At 36.5% G+C, this 20,233-nt stretch overlaps 1 protein-coding gene across 1 annotated transcript in view; it reads left to right on the top strand.

Moving 5' to 3' along the window:
- The window catches only part of LOC142339640 (uncharacterized), a 28,844-nt gene extending 16,147 nt beyond the window's left edge, over positions 1-12,697 (top strand). Inside the window, exons 5-9 of the mRNA XM_075389830.1 lie at positions 3,031-3,159; positions 4,164-4,409; positions 4,697-4,837; positions 10,939-11,461; positions 11,583-12,697. Coding sequence (XP_075245945.1) covers positions 3,031-3,159; positions 4,164-4,409; positions 4,697-4,837; positions 10,939-11,461; positions 11,583-12,610 — 2,067 coding nt within the window. The 3' untranslated portion in view covers positions 12,611-12,697. The remainder of the gene's footprint in view (positions 1-3,030; positions 3,160-4,163; positions 4,410-4,696; positions 4,838-10,938; positions 11,462-11,582) is intronic.
- The last annotated feature ends 7,536 nt before the right edge of the window (positions 12,698-20,233 follow it).

Raw genomic sequence — 20,233 nt, 5'->3', positions numbered from 1 at the left:
ATTTGCGCATAAGAATATTGTTGGTTTAAGGATTTGTTTGAACATGTCTTCAGAACTGATAGAATTTTTGCGAACACTTAAGCGCGAGGTGGTTGCACAGTTAATGGTTTTATAGTGGAAAGCGTCTCAAAATACTGTGAATGAGGGAAAATGTCAATGTTCAGCATGACCGCATTGTAAGATTGTAGGCTTTGTTACTTAGAGGCAGAGTTTAAACGAAGTTTTCGCTTCCCCATGATGCCGAGACAATACGCATAATCCAAAAACACTCGAAAGACGAGCCAGAGCTAAGATCTGATGGCTTAGCTAGGAAACTATAAAATACTGTCTCCTTTGTCGTCAACGTAACTAACTGTGGACGTTCCGAAACGGAAAATGTACGTAATCGTACCGAAACGGAAAACAAGTGGACGTTTTGAGAGCTGCGTCGAATAAAAGTTTCTAAAGCCTTGAATCAATCATGAACGGGGCGAGTTAACGCGAGATGTTTTTTGCAATCTTGTGAGCAATCAACGTTTGTATCAAAGGCAGCTAAATGCAATTAGTGGATTTTTAAATGAGTATCTGTTTTGTACAGAATCCACTGCTCTAGATTTTTGAGCTGCATGATGAATTCTCACCCCTTGATTGGAAATACTTTTTATATACAATTCATTGTTCACGCACCCAGCGTGAGTGGAGATCAATAGAAATTGAGTAATTTTGTCGCCTTTTTGGGACTTCAATAGCTTTGATAATGTGGCCCGGTTTGATAATAGTATTTCCTTTTCATGGGCATTCAAATTTTGGTTGAACCGATGAGAGGACAGCTAAATAATTGCTTAAATATGAAAGTAGGATTATTTATTTGTAAGTAGAATTATAAATGATTCATTATAGCTGCAAAGCTGTAAGATGAGCTGAGCTATATTGCGATGCAATATTTTTTTTGATTTGCATTGGTGTGCTGTCTTTTTTAAAGATCTGTTCAATTTTTTGACCTCTTCTTGTCAGTGAGAAGTCAAATTAAAATAGTGATTTTAGTCACCCTGGAGTATTTAAGAAGAGCGAAAAGTGAGTAGTTTTAAGGCGTGACATTGTTTTAAACTGCTTTAAATTCAATTGACAAAAACGTGTTTAAACAGATTTCTCTGCTGTTTTGCTGATTTTTGCTGTAAGATTACTTTTGAAAGGCGATACATGTGTTCTAATATTGCTTAGTTGCAGTTGTTTAAAGCCCACAAAAGGCAACTAATGGTTTTCAAGACTTAGACGCTATTTGTCTTGATAATGTGTAATTTTTCGGCTTTTGACTGTTTTTGTTCTCTTTGTTTTGTTATTTAGTCTCATTAATGAGGGGTTTCAGTGGATCTCTATTGTGATTTATTCGAATTAATTTACAGATTTCAATAGAAATAATACGGTTTTACTAACTTGACACTTCTTTTGAAAACCTTTAACGAACTTTTGGATTTTTCTTTTGTACTTTTAACTTTCTATAAATCAGACTCATTATGAACAGCTATAAGGAGCTTCTTTATGAGTCACAATTTGATCAATATAAATGTTTTTATTCGTATTTAACCTTTAACGATTTTGAAAGGACTTGCGTTCAAAAGGGTTCTTTTTGTTCTCCCGCTTTTCGTTGTTCGGTCACTTAGTCTCTATAACGATAGATCTCCTGTGACATTTCATAAGACATTTTCGAGTTAATCTAATTTTTAGTCCAAACGGAAGGTTTTAACCAACTTGAAACTAGTTAGTTTTATAGCAAACTTATTTGAAATTTTTGCGATTTTGCGAACTTTTTGCGATTTTGACACCTCTGCTTTAAAAGTACTGATTTCGTGGATTTCACCGGTTTTTTTCTTGCTGTCGCATGGTCATTAAAAATAGGTCTCATTTGCTCTCTCATTGGGAAAAATTGTATCCATTTAAGGGTTTCAATTTACTGCTAATAGTTTTGTTGACTTTGACTTTCGTTTTAAAAAATTTGAACTGTTGTCTGCATTTCTTGCTACTTTTGTTACGTTGTTCTCCATTTTTTATTTATTGTGTTAATTGAAGTGGCTGTTGCTTTCTATCTATTGAAAGTAACAAGGAAGTTCAAGTTTTCGATTATCTTGGCATTATTAAATGACTTTGATGCCACTTAATTTCAATAAAATTGTTGAAAAAGTTTTCAAATGTTTGTTGTCCTTTTTGCTTGGTCTCAGTAGTTTTCTGCAAAGTTGGCGTTTGTTGTCTGAACTCCCATTGTGTGAAATTATTTCAAAACTGACGTTGTTGGACTTAATATCTTTGATTATCTTATTTCTCTAAAAGTGAAATGAAACTAATTTGTATTTAGGTTTTTGCAGGCTCTGTTCACTTTCGCGGACGTTTTGGTTTATGACTTGTTCATTATATGAGGCTGCTCTACTAAATAGGCTGATAGTTTTGTCTTCTGTTTGTGCAATTCTTTGAATTTTCGTTCAGGACTGGTCCTGCTGTTTTTTGTTTGTCGTCTGACGCTCTTTTTTCGTTTTACATTTGTTCACACAGTGAAACTGATAGTCACATTTTCTGAATGAGTTTTTCCTCTCACTAACAGCATTTGCGTGCGTGACGTCATTTCCCACTCTATCCTAGTTAATGATGTTAGGTCATTTGCGTGTTTAGATTTTGATCATACGTGACTTACCTCAATCAATACAATGACTTTTGCACTTTAGGACTTGAGTTTAATTTGAATTAGTTTAAGCTTAAAGGAACTCATATGTGCAATAAAGACCCCTAATAAAAAGGCGTGTGCGGAATGGCTTTTAACAATCTTTATTAATTTACCGCTGAATGTTAACATCTTACATAGGTATCTGTTTCTATCTCTATTATGCGGCACGCAAGTCCTTTTCTTTCGCAGCTATTCCGACAATCTGTCGGCTATGTTTATTATTGAAACAATTCATTATTTTTACTCAGTGGCAAATTATATACTGATTGGTGATGACCGACCCTTTTGCATGCATTTAACCATTTCATAATGCAGTAGTCATATCATATATGTTTTAGATGGGGGCGAACTCGAGGCTTGGTTCCAATCTCAGAATTGAGCCTTGTAAGCAGTGTGGCAAAGTGTTTGAGAGCAGTCAAATGGCAGAGCATCTCCGGAGTCACAAGGAGGAGCAAAACTCGTTTAAGGTCAGTCTTGGTATGAGTTGATATAATAGATCAATTGCAACTGTTGTATCCACGTTGTGAATAATGCACGCTCCAATGATGTACCAAATTACATTTTGAGCTAACTAACCTAAATACGTCGAGTCGTTGAACAAAGGATACGTATAAACATTCATTCCCAGAAACGAGAAATGGTTGCAAGTTTTTAATTTAAATTGTTTGGAAATAACGAAGAATGCCGACTGTACCAGGAAAGTCTTAACAGTTTTAGCCTAGAATAGTTCGCTGCTTTGAACCGTTTAGTCTGAAGTATTTGTCAGGAGGTTACTTTATATGTAGATATGCTAAATCAAATTATATCGTTAGTCATTATTAATTGCTTTCTAATGAAGTTTGAAGCAATTATTGTAAACATGTATTACGCAAAATTTTTGCTTGACCGTTTTTGCGCTTTTGTTCTTGTGTTCTTGAACATTCCTCGACTTCGTGAGTGACTATTTTTCGCTTGAGTTCTTCATTTTTTAGTGATATAACTTGCTCTATTATCTAACTTAATGAAATAGAGTTTGTTGCTAATATAAAAGCGATTGAGCGAAAAAGAATTAGCGCCATTTTAACTTTGTCGTTAAGATGTTGGACTGTCATCCTGGAGGTCCGTGTTTTGAACCCCTGTGGAGTCGGAGCTTTTTGCACCCTTAAAATATTTCTAAGCTACACCCCCTCTAATTCGAATAGCCCCCCCCCCCCCCCCCCGCCTGTCGTTTGAGAGCAATTCATCCTACGTTAGTCGGCTTATGTCCATCGTTCGATTATTTGGTCGTATGCGGTTGGTTCATTGATGTCACCCTGTGGAAATTGTTTAGTGCAAATATTGGTTGCGACAGCTACAAATTCCTTGTTACATTTGTCCTTGTAACAGTAGATCTCAATCTTAACAAGTATCTAGCGCGTAGAGCTATGTATAAAGTAGAGCAAAAGTCCGAGACTATTTGAATGTTCAGTTTCTCATTGCGCCCAATTTTTAGTGCACTCAATGTGACTTCTCGTGCCGAAGTAAAGCTTACCTGGCCTCTCATGAGCAGAGTCACATACAGGACAAGAACAGTAAATTAGAAGAGGCAGAGGCAATGGCCGCTGGAAAGGATGGCCAGCAGCAGCAACAGTTCCCGTGTCCCATGTGCAAAGCGTACTTGAAGACGGAGAAGGCACTCACTTCTCACATTGTCAATGTCCACTTCGAAACCGACACTTGTCCGCAATGCGGACATGAGGTAGGAATGGTTCAACTGCTAACTATTCTTTAGCTTTGTTTTTATAAACTGGAAATAAAATGGATTTTTCCGGTAATGATGTCCTAATATGCTCGAAGGTGGTTTTCATTATCTTTCAACTGCTATGACAGGATAGCAGTCGTCCTGAATTTCAAAGTGTTTCCTTTAGTATGATAGTTAAATGAATAAAGTGTGCGTTGTGGCAGTTGGGTCTAGCATGGGTTCAGATAGTTTAGAACAGTTCAATCCTGGTTGACAGTTTGTATAATTTAGTGTTATTTTTCTAGTCTGCAAACAGAGGCGACTTCCACTGTCACTTATTGATACATAGCGAGGAGAAGTCGTTCGCATGCAACTTGTGCCCGACTGTGCTCAAACAAGAGACCAAAATGGAGGAGCACTTCAGGACCAAACATCCCGGTCTAAGAGTGAGTAGCGTGGTAGTACACATTTTTGAACGCTTCGGAATGCATTTACTCGAAGAGTCCAAGGCCGAAGTGAAAAGAAGTGTTTTGGTCAATCTGCTGACGAAAGTCAAAAGCAGAGAGAAAATGTAGAGTGGTTTTTGGTCACTCATTTTGCTGAGAAGGGCGAGAATTTTACACCCCCAGGAGCACCTGCTATTTTTACATAGCAATTTGCTATGGAACAACACATAATTTGTAAGTTGAGGGCATAAGAATCATTGGAGCCGAAGTAGATAAGATCAAAATTTTGCACCTGGCCTATTTATTGTGTTTTTGTACTTTTCAAGTTCGTTGTTAATTGCTCTCGGTCGAGTTTAAAGCAATTATTGCAAATATTCTTTTAGCAAAATTTAGCTTGACTGTTTTTGCACTTTTGTTGTACGCATTTCTTTGACGTCTTGAGCGACTTTCTCACATTTCAGCTCTTCATTTTTGAGTAATCTAAATTGGTTTTTATCTGAAATCAATTTTCACTTCAGCCTCCTCTAACTTCACCCCCATCCCCACCCCTGCACATCCTTCGGGCCGTTAGGGCCCCGTGCAGCCAAAAAACCCTCCCCACACTGTTGCCCATCGACCCCCCGCCCCCCACCCACTGCGCTCAACTTACGCCCCTTCAATTAAGCTTAAGCTAGCCTACTGACGAAGCCAACCGCTCGCCGGTTGTTTGAGAGCAAATGGCTCGACGTCAGTCAGTTATTTTTGGTAAATGCGATTGTGAGCGGTATTACAATTAAGCCATTGTAGCTGAGTGGTTAATATGCCAGACTTCAAAACCTGCCGGTCACGGTTTCGAATCCCGGTAGGGTCGTTTTATTTGCACCCATAAAACTTTCCTGAGCTACAACCCCTTCAATTTAAATTGCGCTCGTCTGCCGTTCGAGAGCAATTCATCGTATCTGTTTAATAGTACATTTACAAGAAGTGTGGTTGCTGACTGGAGAGATGCAAATGTTACGCATCTCCTACAGAAATATATTCAACCTTTTTCACTTGCTTCATTTTAATTTTTGATGGGATTTTGAAAATTGTTTTTATAGCTGCGAAGCTGTAAGCTGAGCGTAGCTATATTGCGGTGCTCTTGGTTTTTTGTTTCGTCGTCTGACGCTTCATTTTCGCTTTACATTTGTTCTAGAACATTCTGTCTCGTCACTGCTTAAATGGCTTTTTCGCGCTTGATTTCACGCTTTCTGCGTGACCTAAATTGCGGTTATTCAGAAACAGAATCTGTTCCTAAAACAAATTTGATTGTAAGAAAACAGATTGTATGGTCCGACAGCCGAGTGGTTAAGGCGACTGGCTGTTAATCCGGAGATCGCCGGTTCGAGACGCGACAGGGAAACTTTTTTTACACCCAAAAACAACCTTTGAAATAAACTTGTAAGTTTTATAGGCGGCGGCGATAACTATTATCAACTCACTTCTGGATCTTTTTCCATCTGTATTTTACGGCACGCAAGTCTATTTCGCAGCTATTCCGGCAATCTGCCGGCTATGTTAAAAAAATATTGTACGTTTTAGTAAGTCAAGTTTGGTGGTATATGTTCAATAGCCGCCGCCAGCCTCTCAACGGCTATTATTTAGGCGTTCTCCTTTTATATTTGCTTTACCTTTTGATCACGTTTTTCGTTTCACAAAAGTCACGATTTTCATGCTTGACTTCTGACTTACTTCACTCACTGTTTCAACTGAATGGATTTTAAATTCGTTCATGTATTGAATTACCTACTGTAGTGAATCGGTCAAAGTCAAAAGAGAAAAATCAATAGAAACGGGTTAAACATATAAAGCCCGGTCATTCAGTCATACTGTATTAGTATCAAAGTTCATTAAAACGATTGCTAGCTGGCATTAGTATTATACTTAATAGCGTTCAGTTTAGAAGCTGAAAAGGTGTAATTTAACCGAATATGCAGAATTTACACACCAAATAAAATCACTTTGACACGTAGAGAAATTCTGTCAATTTCTGTTTCCTAATTTTCCTTTTCTGTTTCAATTCCAATGTGCGTCTAGCGGGTCAACGGCGGCTATTTCTGGCAATTTGCCGGCAATTTTTACCTAATATTTTAATTTTTTGCTTCTGTTTCCCCTGGCGTTTATGGAATGTGCTTGCTGTTTATATCTTTTCTTTCTGTCATGTGGTAGTGATTTTGAACGGAAACCAACTATCAGTCTATTTCGAATGAATTGTTTTTGGTTCTCAAATCGTAAAGTTTTCAATATAAGCTTATCAGGTTTTGCTTTTGTCTCGGATTTGTATCTTGTTACAATTGAACTGTGGTTTTATTGGTTCAGTTAGTGGTTGGTTAGGGCGTGCACTAAATTTTACTTCGAGTCGGTTCCAGAGTGTTCCCGATCGGATCACTTTTTTCAAATGAAATTTTTGATGTGAAGCGTTATTTTTTCTGAAGTTGCTTTTAACGTGGAGTGTGAAAGTGGTGTTTGAACAACCTTAAGTTTTTTAAAGCATTTTCTCGCGTACGGCAGTTTGACTTATTTTCTTGTTAATAGTTTATGACTTCGACACTGTTTGTTTTAATGAAGAATCAGGATGTTTTGCCCTTTTTTGTGGCCCTGTTTCTTTGAGTTCTTTTGTAGTTCTTTTTTTGTTATATCACTTTAACTCATCAACGGAAGTTCTATTCTCTTGAATCTGAAATGAATCGTTTTACTGATTCGATTTCAGTGCTTTTCATGGATGAAACTTCAGTTACAGAGTAGTCATGAATTAATTGAAATAATTGTATTAGTTCATAACTAATTAGTTCATAACTAGTTCATTCTTCCTATGACGACACAAGTGTTTGTTAATAAATATTATTGAATTTAATTTTTGCCTTCTTTTAGTGTTCATTGAGTAGTCTAACAAACTTAGTCTCATCATTGAAAATGGTAATCAGTTTTTAGTGAGCCACAATTGAACCTAAATAATGAGTTGAATTGAGAGCAGTAGTTTTTAATTGCTCTCAAACGAAGTTTGTAGCAATTATATTAGTCCTGTCGGTCTTTTTTTTATGCGATTTTTCGCTTGACCAATTTTTCGTCTGACGCTTTTGACTTTTCGTCCTCAAAAACGGGATAAACAGGTAGCGCCCAGCGGGCATTATGTGCTCTTAGAGCCTTTCAGGTCTGTTTCAGCTCAAACTGTCTTGGAGACTTATACTTATACTTATGGTGTGAGGGGCGGTTCTTAGAGGTTGACACCCCCCCTTTGTTGACCCCCACCCCCACTATTGGCTCCACCCCCCCCCCCACCGCGCTTTTGCCCCCCCCCCGCGCTTTTGCCCCCCCCCCCCACCCAGTGCTGCCCCCATCAGCCCCCGGTGCACCCCCACCCCCCCCCCCCCCCGTGGCTAGCTACTGACCAAGCCAACCGCTCGCCGGTCGTTTGAGAGCAATTCGCCCGACGTTAGTCGGTTATGTTCATGACTTTTAAACTATTTCTATTCGAAAATTATTAGTAGATTTCTGATTCCTGTTGGTTTTTGTTGTTATTGTTGTGGTCTTTTCGCTTAGTCTTGAACAATATAGTTCGTATCATTTGCCTTCTAGTTTTGCGTAATTTTTGGCATTTTATCTGTTCCAAATTTTGCTCTATCCATTGTTGACTTGGATACCTTTTCAATCTTGCCATCATTTGTTCTTTTTGTCTTTTTTTCACCTGATGGGGCTGCTCATGTTTTATGACTTTTAAATTTTTATTTAATGCTACGATTAAGGATTTAAAATTGTTTTTGTGTTTTTATAACTTTAACGCCACTTTTTTTAAAATGAAACTTTTCACCGCTTTTTGCTTTTTCTGGTATTGGTTTCCAGAGGTTTGTTGTATTGTGTACTACTTTTAGGGACGCGTAATTTCAATATTTATATAAAGTGTCCTTATTGCTTTTTAAAAACTATTTTTTTGAAAAAAAAATGTTGAAATGGTTTTCAATAGCCGCACAGCGATAGCTGGGGCTATTACTGGCCTTCTCTTGTTTTTTTTTTAATTTGTCAAGATTTTTGTTGCGACCATATGACGTCACAATCAATTCAAATCTGCATTTTGTTGATTCGTTCATGCAATTTCAACTGAATTGCGTGCGTGACGTCATTTTTCACTCTTTATGGAGAGAGTTTTTTGTTCATTCGCGTGATTAAGTTTTTGGTCACACGTGACTTACCTCAGTCTCAAAAATGACTTCCTGACTCTGAAACTGACGTTTCTTTACTTTAATTCAATGAGATAAGGTCAAGTGAGTGCATGTCACTCTAATTAACGCTAAAAGAACATGGCTAATAGCAATAAGATAATATCAACTTAAACATATTCTTAATCGAAATATAACATCTCAGCATTAAATAATTTGAACCTTCTTTTGGTCTGTTTCTTTTACTATATTTTTCAGACTGTAGATCTACGAAGCTATTGCGGCTGTTTTCTGGCAATATACCAGCTGTTTTGTTCATCTTCTGGCATATGTGCTTTGTTTCGACTTTCATAGTTTGATGTTGGTGGAAAAATTTTGATGGTCAGATCATTAATTAATTGAACGCTTTGGATTGTAATTAAGGACTTGTCCTGCTATTTTTTAGTGAGTTTTACCTTTTGTTCACTTTCTTTTTGCATTAGTCACAACTCTTGCCTTCGATATTGGTGCTGAGTGGATTGTCAATGCATATACTCATTGAATTCTGCAATATAGTGAATACGGCCAAGGTCAAAGGAGCAAAATCAAAAGAAACTGGATACGCCGATGAAGACCAGTCATTAAGCCATAGTGCAATAGGTTATCAAAGATCATTAGAGCTTTTACATTATGGTTTCGGTTTTAAGATTAATAGCCTTCAGTTTCGAAACCGAATTTGGTATAGTTTAATAACTTAAACTGCAATTTTCCTTCTGTTTAATTGCCCTCGAAGAGAAGCAATTATTGTAAAGGCATGTCTTTTACGACTCCAAGAGGAGTATTAAGACTCTACAGTTTTTTAAGACTTTAAGAGGAGTATTGGTATTCTACAGGTTTTTTTAGGTTGAGCAAGTCTGTTCAGGACTTGAATTTTGACTTTTGTTTCGAACATTTCCCTCTCTTTTTGATCGTTGACTTATGTTTGCGGACATTGGACTTTAACTCTAGCTTAGTTTAATAATTAATTTAATAGCTGAGTTTAATAAGCTAATGTATAATAATTAGAAACTGCTAATAGTATTCAAGGTAAAATGTCATTTTTTAAAGATTTTTTGATCCTATAAAAGTCACCCACCCCTACTTATCTAAACTACAGACTCCCGTCTACCTGCCCCTTACCTACCTACCTGTCCCCCAGCTACGCAACTTCCACCTCCCCCCACCCCTCTACATACCTGCCGCATTCTGTTTTCGAACATGACATTAAAAGTAGCTTAGTTTGTAATGTATAGTAATTAAGAACTGATGGTAATATTGAAGGTTTAAAGGTCGTATTGAGAATTTTTGATCCCATGTAAGTCCTTTCAACCTATCTAAACTATCCCCCTGCCCCAGCTACCCCTTCCCCCAACCTTGTCCCCCGCAGCTACCCCCACCCTACACCTACCCCCACCCCACATTTTACCCCAAAATTGATTTATTCACTGTATATTGCTTTTTTTCATAATTCTGAAATAGGTAGGGTTAGATAAGTTTTAGCTGAACTCAGTTGGTGGCAATTTAATACTAAAAGTCAAATGATAAGTGCGCCGAAACTGGCGCTATTTTCTTTACTTTAAATCTTAATAGTGGTATAGATTAACCTCTAATGAGGATTTATTTGAAGCCCACTAGTGAATTTCTTAGTCGAATTAGGGCTACACCACACGCCACTGAAGCATGCTGCAATTGATTAGAGCTCCCACTAGCCGTTCGAGAGCAATTCTTCCGACGTTAGTCGGTTATGTTTCAATCCCGATAATCCCACAGGTTGTCAACGATGGCTTTTTTCCGGCAATCTGCCGGCTATGTTTACGCTGTCCTCGGTAGTCTGCTGTCAGCTGACAGTATTTTGACTTCAACGTGCAGCAGTTATGCTTTGAGTCATTCAACTAACTTCTGTTTATTTAGATGCACTATACTTCATTTATCAATGAGAATCCAATTTCCATCTCGGAGATTGCGCAGATGCCGAAACATCTACACGTTGAGCCAGGAACAGGACAAGACGTGGGTATGGCAACGGAGTCAAATCAGTTTAATGCTGAAGCTCACCCCGAAAGTCAGGAAATTACAGATGGATCTCAAGAGTCGCAGGTGTCTTCGGAAGCGACATCGGTGGTTCAATCTGTAGATAACCTACCTCTGCATGAAGACACTGCAACGAATGAATACGGCAGCGCGACTGCTCCTGTAGTTATGGACAGCAACGAGAAGAACATCAGCGAACAGCTCTCTCAAAATCAAATCAACTTACGAGCTAGTGAAATGGTTGGCTTGGGTCCAGTCGGAGTTAGTGAAGCAGACCTCATGCAACATCAACCGCCGCAACAAGAACATCAGCAACAACAAGTTGAGCCGATAATGATAACTGAAGAGCAAATAAATGCAGCATTGCAGGCACTTGTCGAAGCAGGCGAACATCTCCCCGAGGGTTTGTATACATGTATTAAACGCTTTTCCATAGACCTGCTTGTTGTTATAACCACGATTGTTGCGATCAATTTTTAAGCGCTGAAATATCGGTTTAAGAGCATGTGTGGTTGTAAATTTAGGTGCTGAAATAATGGTGGAAGACAACACCTTGTACGTCGACGGAGTTCCAAAGGTTGTGATCGCCCCAGCAGATGAAGCAGACTTACAACAGCAACAATCAAGTATGCCACCAGAAGCACAGACAGTGGCACAGGAGCCGCCAGTTCATGCATCTGAACAAGGCGAAGATGACACTGAGGCGAATGATAATGCAATTCTGACATCGCAAGCTCCCGTGCAAGAACAAGATGTATTTGACCCCAGCTCAATGATGATAGAGCCCCCTGTGCACGTCGAGTCCCTGGATGCAAATGAAGAGCAGACACGATCTGTAAGCGATAAAGAAACTAATGCAACCAGCGTGTTTGAACTCGCATCCAACGTTGCTCTTCAGGACAATGTGAGCTCCACCTCGCAAATGATTTCAAATACGAATACAGAAACTATCACAGAAACGGCTGAATTGAGTAGTGATCATATTCAACCTCAAGTTATAGGTACAGAGGATGATTTCTTGAATGTACCCGTTCAGGAACCGATTGTCCCGCCAAACACACAAAGTGAATCTGGTGTTCAACCAGAGCAAACCTACTTGCAGCCCCCTGAAGCAACTCAAATGACAACTCAAAACGTGCAACTGCAACCTGCGGAAATTGTTCAACCAGATAATCAGCTGCCAGTTGATTTTATTGGCGAAAATATGGTAAACAGCATGTTCGTCGGCAATCAAGAACAGAATCCGACTGTGCATCATTTACCTATGATGGATGATCAGATGACCATACCTTTAACAGAGGAAAACCAAATTCCTAATCAGCAGCTGTTAGTGCAACCAGATCAAACCCAGGAGATGACTGTAATGGCCCACAGTCAAGAGCAACAGCCAATTGAAGCTGAGGAACAATATATTGATCTGTCTAACTTGGATCTGTCTAACGTGGATCTACCGCCTGGAAATTACAATTTGGTCATCAATGAGCTTGGTGAAGCGGTGTTTGTTGAGACAGATGTCATCGACGAAAACACAATTCAGATTGTAGCTCAGTAAAACTGATTAAACATTTTGACTGATTCTTTCTAACAACCTTGTTTTGTGTAATTGATTCGTTTGCTTAATTTAATTTGAAATCGTCAAGTAACGGGGCAAGCGAGCCAATTGGCAGGCTACAGTGAAGTGGTATATCTGTAAGCTGAGCGTAGATATATTGCGGTGCTCCTGGTTTTTACTCTTTGAATTGTATTGGGGCGCTTTGTACTTAATAGTTTTGTGAAAGTGGTTTTTTCTGCGAGTCGCTAGAATTCTTTCGGCTGTGCTTTTGTGCTTGTCATACATTTTCATGATTTTGGAAGTCAAATTCGCGAAGTAATTTTGGTCACATCAAGACGGTGGAGCGAAGCGAGTGGTTTCTCGGCGTGTATTTCTCTGTTCTAGGAAATAAACCCCCACGGAAAAAAACCCCACTTAACTTAAGATAGGAAATAAACCCCCACGGAAATAAACCCCCACGGAAATAAACCCCCATTTTAAAATTGAATTTTGGTTCTGATAGTTTGTTCGGTTGTGATAGTTTCATATCAAGTCCCACGGGCCGCTGAGGCATGGCCATGGCCCGCAATGCATGGCCAATGGCGCTAAATGCGCAGTTCTTTAATGGTAAAGTGGGGGTTTATTTCCGTGGGGGTTTATTTCCTATCTAAATTGAAGTGGGTTTTTTTTCCGTGGGGATTTCTTTCCGCAACCGGTATTTCTCTAAATTCCAATTTCGAAGTAGAGTGAGAAAACGGTTTTTGAACAAAAATGCGCTTTCTCGCTAGTGGTTCTTTGTTCACATTCGACAACTTGATTTTAATTTTTGCTCTGTTCAGTTTTTGGATTGGATTTTCCTTCAATTTTTTCCCCAATTCAATGCTCATTCTAGGTCTAGTCTTCTGTTTAGTTAATAAAAGTTCTTGGAATTGTCTCTACTTTATCTCTGGACTTCCGGATCATTATTTTACCTTTTCTGAGTTGAAAGATCAAAAGTTGTTTTTCTTAAGATATCAACTTCCTTTTATAATTTCTTCACGTTCGCTCAACCTCAGATACACCTTAGAAATTCGATTTTAAAATTGGTTGATTAATATGTCACAATATTGACTGAATATTGGATAGTTGAGACAAAAACAACAGAAAACAATGCGAAAAAATGTTTTTTTTTTCTGTTCTATATTTTGTTGAGTGATCCTGATTCTTCGTGACTTTAGAATTTTAGCCCTCATTGCCCACTTCTGTCAACAAAAAAGTGAAATGGATCACCACATTTTTAAAAAGAAAAAACTCAAATTCTGGGCAGATTTCGGAAAGTTACAGAATCATATTTTGTACACACATGCTATGCATTGTTAGCCTTCCGCGTTTAAGGCTCTATCATTTTATGCCTGCATATGAAATATGTTATTGGAATTGGTTCTTCAAGGACCAGTGTTCATTTCAATAAGCATTGCGATTCAGTAGGATTTCTACAGGAGACCTTTGCTTTGACTTCAATAAAATCTTTTTGATGGAGAGAAGAATGGTTTTTTACATTGCTTCAATACACTTGCCAAATCAAGTCCCCAGGTTAACTGAGGGTCAAATAGGACTTTGATCCATCATAATAGGCAATGTTTAACAGGAGAAAAATGAGAAAATAGTAGGCAAAGAAGTAGAGCAAAATAATCACCAACAATGCAATAGTCCTATCAATTTAAGCCTAAATGACTTTAAAACTTACTTTCTCCTGTCGACTCAAAATTGATTGGATCATCAAAATACAGATTCAACTGCCTACTGCAAACAAAATACAAAAAAGTAAAAAGGTAACTGCCTTTGCTGAACTGCAATTTTCTGAAGAGCTGCTATGGAAATATTTGACAACGCATGTAATTTATTAACTGTTAATTTGTATCGCATTGAGGGCTGGAATTTTTAATAGCCGCACAGCGATAGCTGGGGCTTTTATTGGCTTTCTCTTCGTTTTTTTTACGACTCGAAGAGGAGTATTGGTTTTCTCTCGGTCTTTTTTTTTACAGGAAGTAGATTTGTTCACGCGGCATTTTGACCTAAAAGCAAAAGTGAGAAAAGCTGTCTTGGTGAACAGATTTTTGCTAAGCGAGAGAAGTTTTTGATCATGCGCTTCGTTTAGTGAATGACTTTTTGACTTTGTAAGGTAGTTTTTGACTGAATGGCTTATATAGATAACCGTTTTTAGCCATTTGTTGGACTAAGTGGCCCAATTTTTTTGCTTTTAATTTGGTTTCTTGTAGAAATAAAGTTTATTCGATACTATATTGAAATGTCAACATCGGAAATTGATTCCACTGTGTTTTGCAGAGCCTGAAAATGCGTTTCAAGTTGAAAATGGGCACCTATTTCTTGATTTTTTAGTTAATTCTTGGCTTTTTTGGATCTATTGACCGTCTTTTTGGCAAAAATCAGTTAATATGGCAGCTTCTCTTTGATAGTTCATATACTCAACGCCTCTATCTACCTCGATGTAAATTTGTTTTATAAAATTTACATATGCTATTCCGATTTTGGTAGTTTTTTCCCGATTTTCGTCAGTTTTTTTGTTTGTATTTTGGTTGTAATTGCTAGAAATAGTCTTTATGTGCAACATGAGGGACTTTAATTTAGTTTCAATAAAAATTCAATCATTTTTTGGTGGTAGGTTTTTGTTAAACAGCTAAAACTTTTTCATAAATGCAGTCTTAAAAGTTTTTGACCATTTTTTTTGCCAAATGTTTCAATTTTTCGTATTTATGAATTCTCCTTTTTCCTATTTTTTGTTCTATTCAGGAGAATAGATCTTTGTATCGGATCATTAGTTATCTTTTATATGTCTTGAATGCTGAACAATGAAATGTATTCGTTTTTCTTGAATTTTTTATTGATTTTTTACTTTCAAAAATCAAGAATGTTTTTGTTACGGTGTTCCTTACATTGTGCCCATTCTTCACATTCTAGTTAGTATCATTGTATCTTTGTCCTGGCACCTACATTTATTTTCGGTATATCGATTGTTTCAGTTGTTAAAAATGAATGATTTCAGCTTTTTCATAGATTTTCGTCAATTCTTTGGTTTGCAATTGAACATAAGGCAGTACTGAGAGTTTGATAGCAAGCCTTTTCCACAATTTCCACTTAAGACTATTTACTGCAACTTTCTTCCGGCCTTGGTATTAATTTAAACGATTTTTTGTCTTTGAAAATTCTTCTGCTGCTTATGTCTTTTCTGTGATCAATTTAATTTTGAATTAGTATGCAATCATATTGTCTAGGATATGTACAACAAGGATCAAGTGTGTGTTGTTTTTTGTCTTAATTGCAGTGATTAGAAGTGTAATTATAGGTGTTTTCTGAATCTTAAATTTGAGCTTTCTGTCTTGAAAAGATTCAACTTAATTTCTAAGATAATTATCTGCCGTTTGCTTTCGCGATCTTTTTCAGATTGGAATCATGAATTATTTGAGAGCAAGTGATAACCTTGTCAGCTTTTTGAGTCTATCACTTTTTTGACTTTTTTAATTATTTCGGTTAATTAATTTTATATCATTCAAAACGTTTGTTAACGTTAAAATTTTGCTGCAATTTGTTTCTCTTGGTGAAAGTAGATTAAGTTTCACCAATTTTTAGAGCAGACCTGGAGAGGTAGTGGGTTAATGATTTAATTCAAAAGGCAGTGGCTTCCGCTGCAATTACGGTTTTTCTAGTGAAGTTTTGACGCTTCGAGTCGCTTCCGGAATTCTTCCGGCTATGTTTTTTATTTCGTCATCGCGATTTTTGTTACGACCATATGACGTCACAACCACTTCAAATCTGATTTTTGTTAGTTGATTCATGCAATTTCAACTGAAGTGCGTGTGCGACGTAATTTTTCGCTCTTAGTGGAGCGAGCTTTTTTGTTCATTCGCGTGATTAAATTTTTGGTCATACTTTGACTTAACTCACTCTCAAAAATGACTTCCTCACTTTGAAATCGACTTTTATTCAATTTAATTCAAAGAGATAACGTCAAATCAGTGTGTGTCACTCTAAATGAAGGTTATTTGAGAGCAGGTAATAGAGGCAGCAAAAACCTATACATGTTTTTAATTAAAATATAACATATCAGCCTTCTATGAATTTTTTTGGTCTGTCTTTTTCACAGTTTTTTTGAAGACTGCAGATCTACGAAGCTATTGCGGCTATTTTCTGGCAATCTGCCAGCTATGTTTTCAGTTTTCACGCCGAACAAGGAACGTAGTCAAGTTTGCTTCTGAAAATGCTTAACTTTTAGTTTGCAAATTACTCTGTTTATATAGTTTTTCTTTGAGGCTGATTGCTCTTGTTGAACTGCAAATGTTTGAGGAGCTGCTTTATGTTGCAAAATAATCAACAAAGCATGTGGTTTAATATCTAAATGTTTGTTTGTTATAATCGAGTAGACGTTTAACAAGAAAATCATTAAATTAAACTTTAGAAAGCACATTGTGTACCATTTTTGAAAATCTTTAACTCATCGCGCAGAATTTAGGTTTTTGCAGCTTTTAGCGAAATGGTTTTGTAAGTCACACTTACTATATTTCTTTCAATCCTTTTTTACACTGTTAGTACAAAAATTACCTGTAATTCCTGCTTTTCAAAAGTCTCCCTTCCTGGAAAATTTTTATTATCTTCAGATATTTGTATTTTTTCTAATTTGAATTCAAATCACGGTTTCAAAAACTCAAGATGGTATAATAATCGCTTGTCTAATCAGTGCCTGTACATCTGTAACATTTAATATAGTTGTACTGCGTTGTGATTTAAAAAAAACCGATAAAATACAGGATAAACTTTGTCAATTATAGGATTAACACACGTACTATCCGATTAATTTCAGGGAAAATTCGGTTAATTGAAAAAATATCTGATAGCCGAGTCCACAGCAGTCCCTATTATAAATTATTTTCGCTTCAATTGACCTGTTCCCAGTTTCTCTCTCTAGAATAACTATTGGAATGGTTTTTGCAACATTCCAATCTTTGCAACGGATTCTAGTTAGTATCATTGTATCTTTGTCCTGGCACCTACATTTATTTTCAGTATATCGATTGTTTCAGGTGTTAAAAATGAATGATTTCAGCTTTTTCTTAGATTTTCATCAATTCTTTGGTTTGCATTTGAACATAAGGCAGTACTGAGAGTTTGATAGCAAGCCTTTTCCACAATTTCCACTTAAGACTATTTACTGCAACTTTCTTTCGGCCTTGGTATTAATTTAAACGATTTTTTGTCTTTGAAAAATCTTCTGCTGCTTATGTCTTTTCTGTGATCAATTTAATTTTGAATTAGTATGCAATCATATTGTCTAGGATATGTACAACAAGGAGCAAGTGTGTGTTGTTTTTTGTCTTAATTGCAGTGATTAGAAGTGTAATTATAGGTGTTTTCTGAATCTTAAATTTGAGCTTTCTGTCTTGAAAATATTCAACTTAATTTCTAAGATAATTATTTGCCGTTTGCTTTCGCGATATTTTTCAGATTTGAATCATGTATTATTTGAGGGCAATAGATAACCTTGTTAGCTTTTTGAGTCTATCACTTTTTTGACCTTTTTAATTATTTCGGTTTTTTAACGTTAACAAACGTTTTGAATGATATAAAATTTTGTTTTAATTCAAAAGGTAGTGGCTTCCGCTGCAATTACGGTTTTGCTAGTGAAGTTTTGACGCTTCGAGTCGCTTCCGGAATTCTTCCGGCTTTGTTTTTTATTTCGTCGTCGCGATTTTTGTTACGACCATATGACGTCACAACCACTTCAAATCTGATTTTTGTTAGTTGATTCATGCAATTTCAACTGAAGTGCGTGTGCGACGTCATTTTTCGCTTTAGTGGACTGAGCTTTTTTGTTCATTCGCGTGATTAAATTTTTGGTCATACTTTGACTTACCTCACTCTCAAAAATGACTTCCTCACTTTGAAATCGACTTTTATTCAATTTAATTCAAAGAGATAACGTCAAATCAGTGTGTGTCACTCTAAATGAAGGTTATTTGAGAGCAGGTAATAGAGGCAGCAAAAACCTATACATGTTTTTATTTAAAATATAACATATCAGCCTTCTATGAATTTTTTTGGTCTGTCTTTTTCACAGTTTTTTTGAAGACTGCAGATCTACGAAGCTATTGCGGCTATTTTCTGGCAATCTGCCAGCTATGTTTTCAGTTTTCACGCCGAACAAGGAACGTAGTCAAGTTTGCTTCTGAAAATGCTTAACTTTTAGTTTGCAAATTACTCTGTTTATATAGTTTTTCTTTGAGGCTGATTGCTCTTGTTGAACTGCAAATGTTTGAGGAGCTGCTTTATGTTGCAAAATAATCAACAAAGCATGTGGTTTAATATCTAAATGTTTGTTTGTTATAATCGAGTAGACGTTTAACAAGAAAATCATTAAATTAAACTTTAGAAAGAACATTGTGTACCGTTTTTGAAAATCTTTGTAACTCATCGCGCAGAATTTAAGTTTTTGCAGCTTTTAGCGAAATGGTTTTGTAAGTCATACTTACTATATTTCTTTCAATCCTTTTTTACACTGTTAGTACAAAAATGACCTGTAATTCCTGCTTTTCAAAAGTCTTCCTTCCTGGAAAATTTTTATTATCTTCAGATATTTGTATTTTTTCTAATTTGAATTCAAATCACGGTTTCAAAAACTCAGAACAAAAATTGTTTAAAAATTATTTTAGAAAACTTACAAAAAAGTTTGGAAGATGGTATAATCGCTTGTCTAATCAGTGCCTGTACATCTGTAACATTTAATATAGTTGTACTGCGTTGTGATTTAAAAAAGACCGATAAGATACAGGATAAACTTTGTCAATTATAGGATTAACACACGTACTATCCGATTAATTTCAGGGAAAATTCCGTTAATTGAAAAAATATCTGATAGCCGAGTCCACAGCAGTCCCTATTATAATTTATTTTCGCTTCAAATGACCGGTTCCCAGTTTCTCTCTCTAGAATAACTATTAGAATGGTTTTTGCAACATTCCAATCTTTGCAACGGATTCTAGTTAGTATCATTGTATCTTTGTCCTGGCACCTACATTTATTTTCAGTATATCGATTGTTTCAGGTGTTAAAAATGAATGATTTCAGCTTTTTCTTAGATTTTCGTCAATTCTTTGGTTTGCATTTGAACATAAGGCAGTACTGAGAGTTTGATAGCAAGCCTTTTCCACAATTTCCACTTAAGACTATTTACTGCAACTTTCTTTCGGCCTTGGTATTAATTTAAACGATTTTTTGTCTTTGAAAATTCTTCTGCTGCGTATGTCTTTTCTGTGATCAATTTAATTTTGAATTAGTATGCAATCATATTGTCTAGGATATGTACAACAAGGAGCAAGTGTGTGTTGTTTTTTGTCTTAATTGCAGTGATTAGAAGTGTAATTATAGGTGTTTTCTGAATCTTAAATTTGAGCTTTCTGTCTTGAAAATATTCAACTTAATTTCTAAGATAATTATTTGCCGTTTGCTTTCGCGATATTTTTCAGATTTGAATCATGTATTATTTGAGGGCAATAGATAACCTTGTTAGCTTTTTGAGTCTATCACTTTTTTGACCTTTTTAATTATTTCGGTTTTTTAACGTTAACAAACGTTTTGAATGATATAAAATTTTGT

Source organism: Convolutriloba macropyga, chromosome 1 (genome assembly GCF_964194025.1).
Source record: "Convolutriloba macropyga chromosome 1, txConMacr16.3, whole genome shotgun sequence".
Classification (NCBI taxonomy): Eukaryota; Metazoa; Xenacoelomorpha; order Acoela; family Convolutidae; genus Convolutriloba; species Convolutriloba macropyga.
This window is presented reverse-complemented; position numbering and strand designations above follow the sequence as displayed.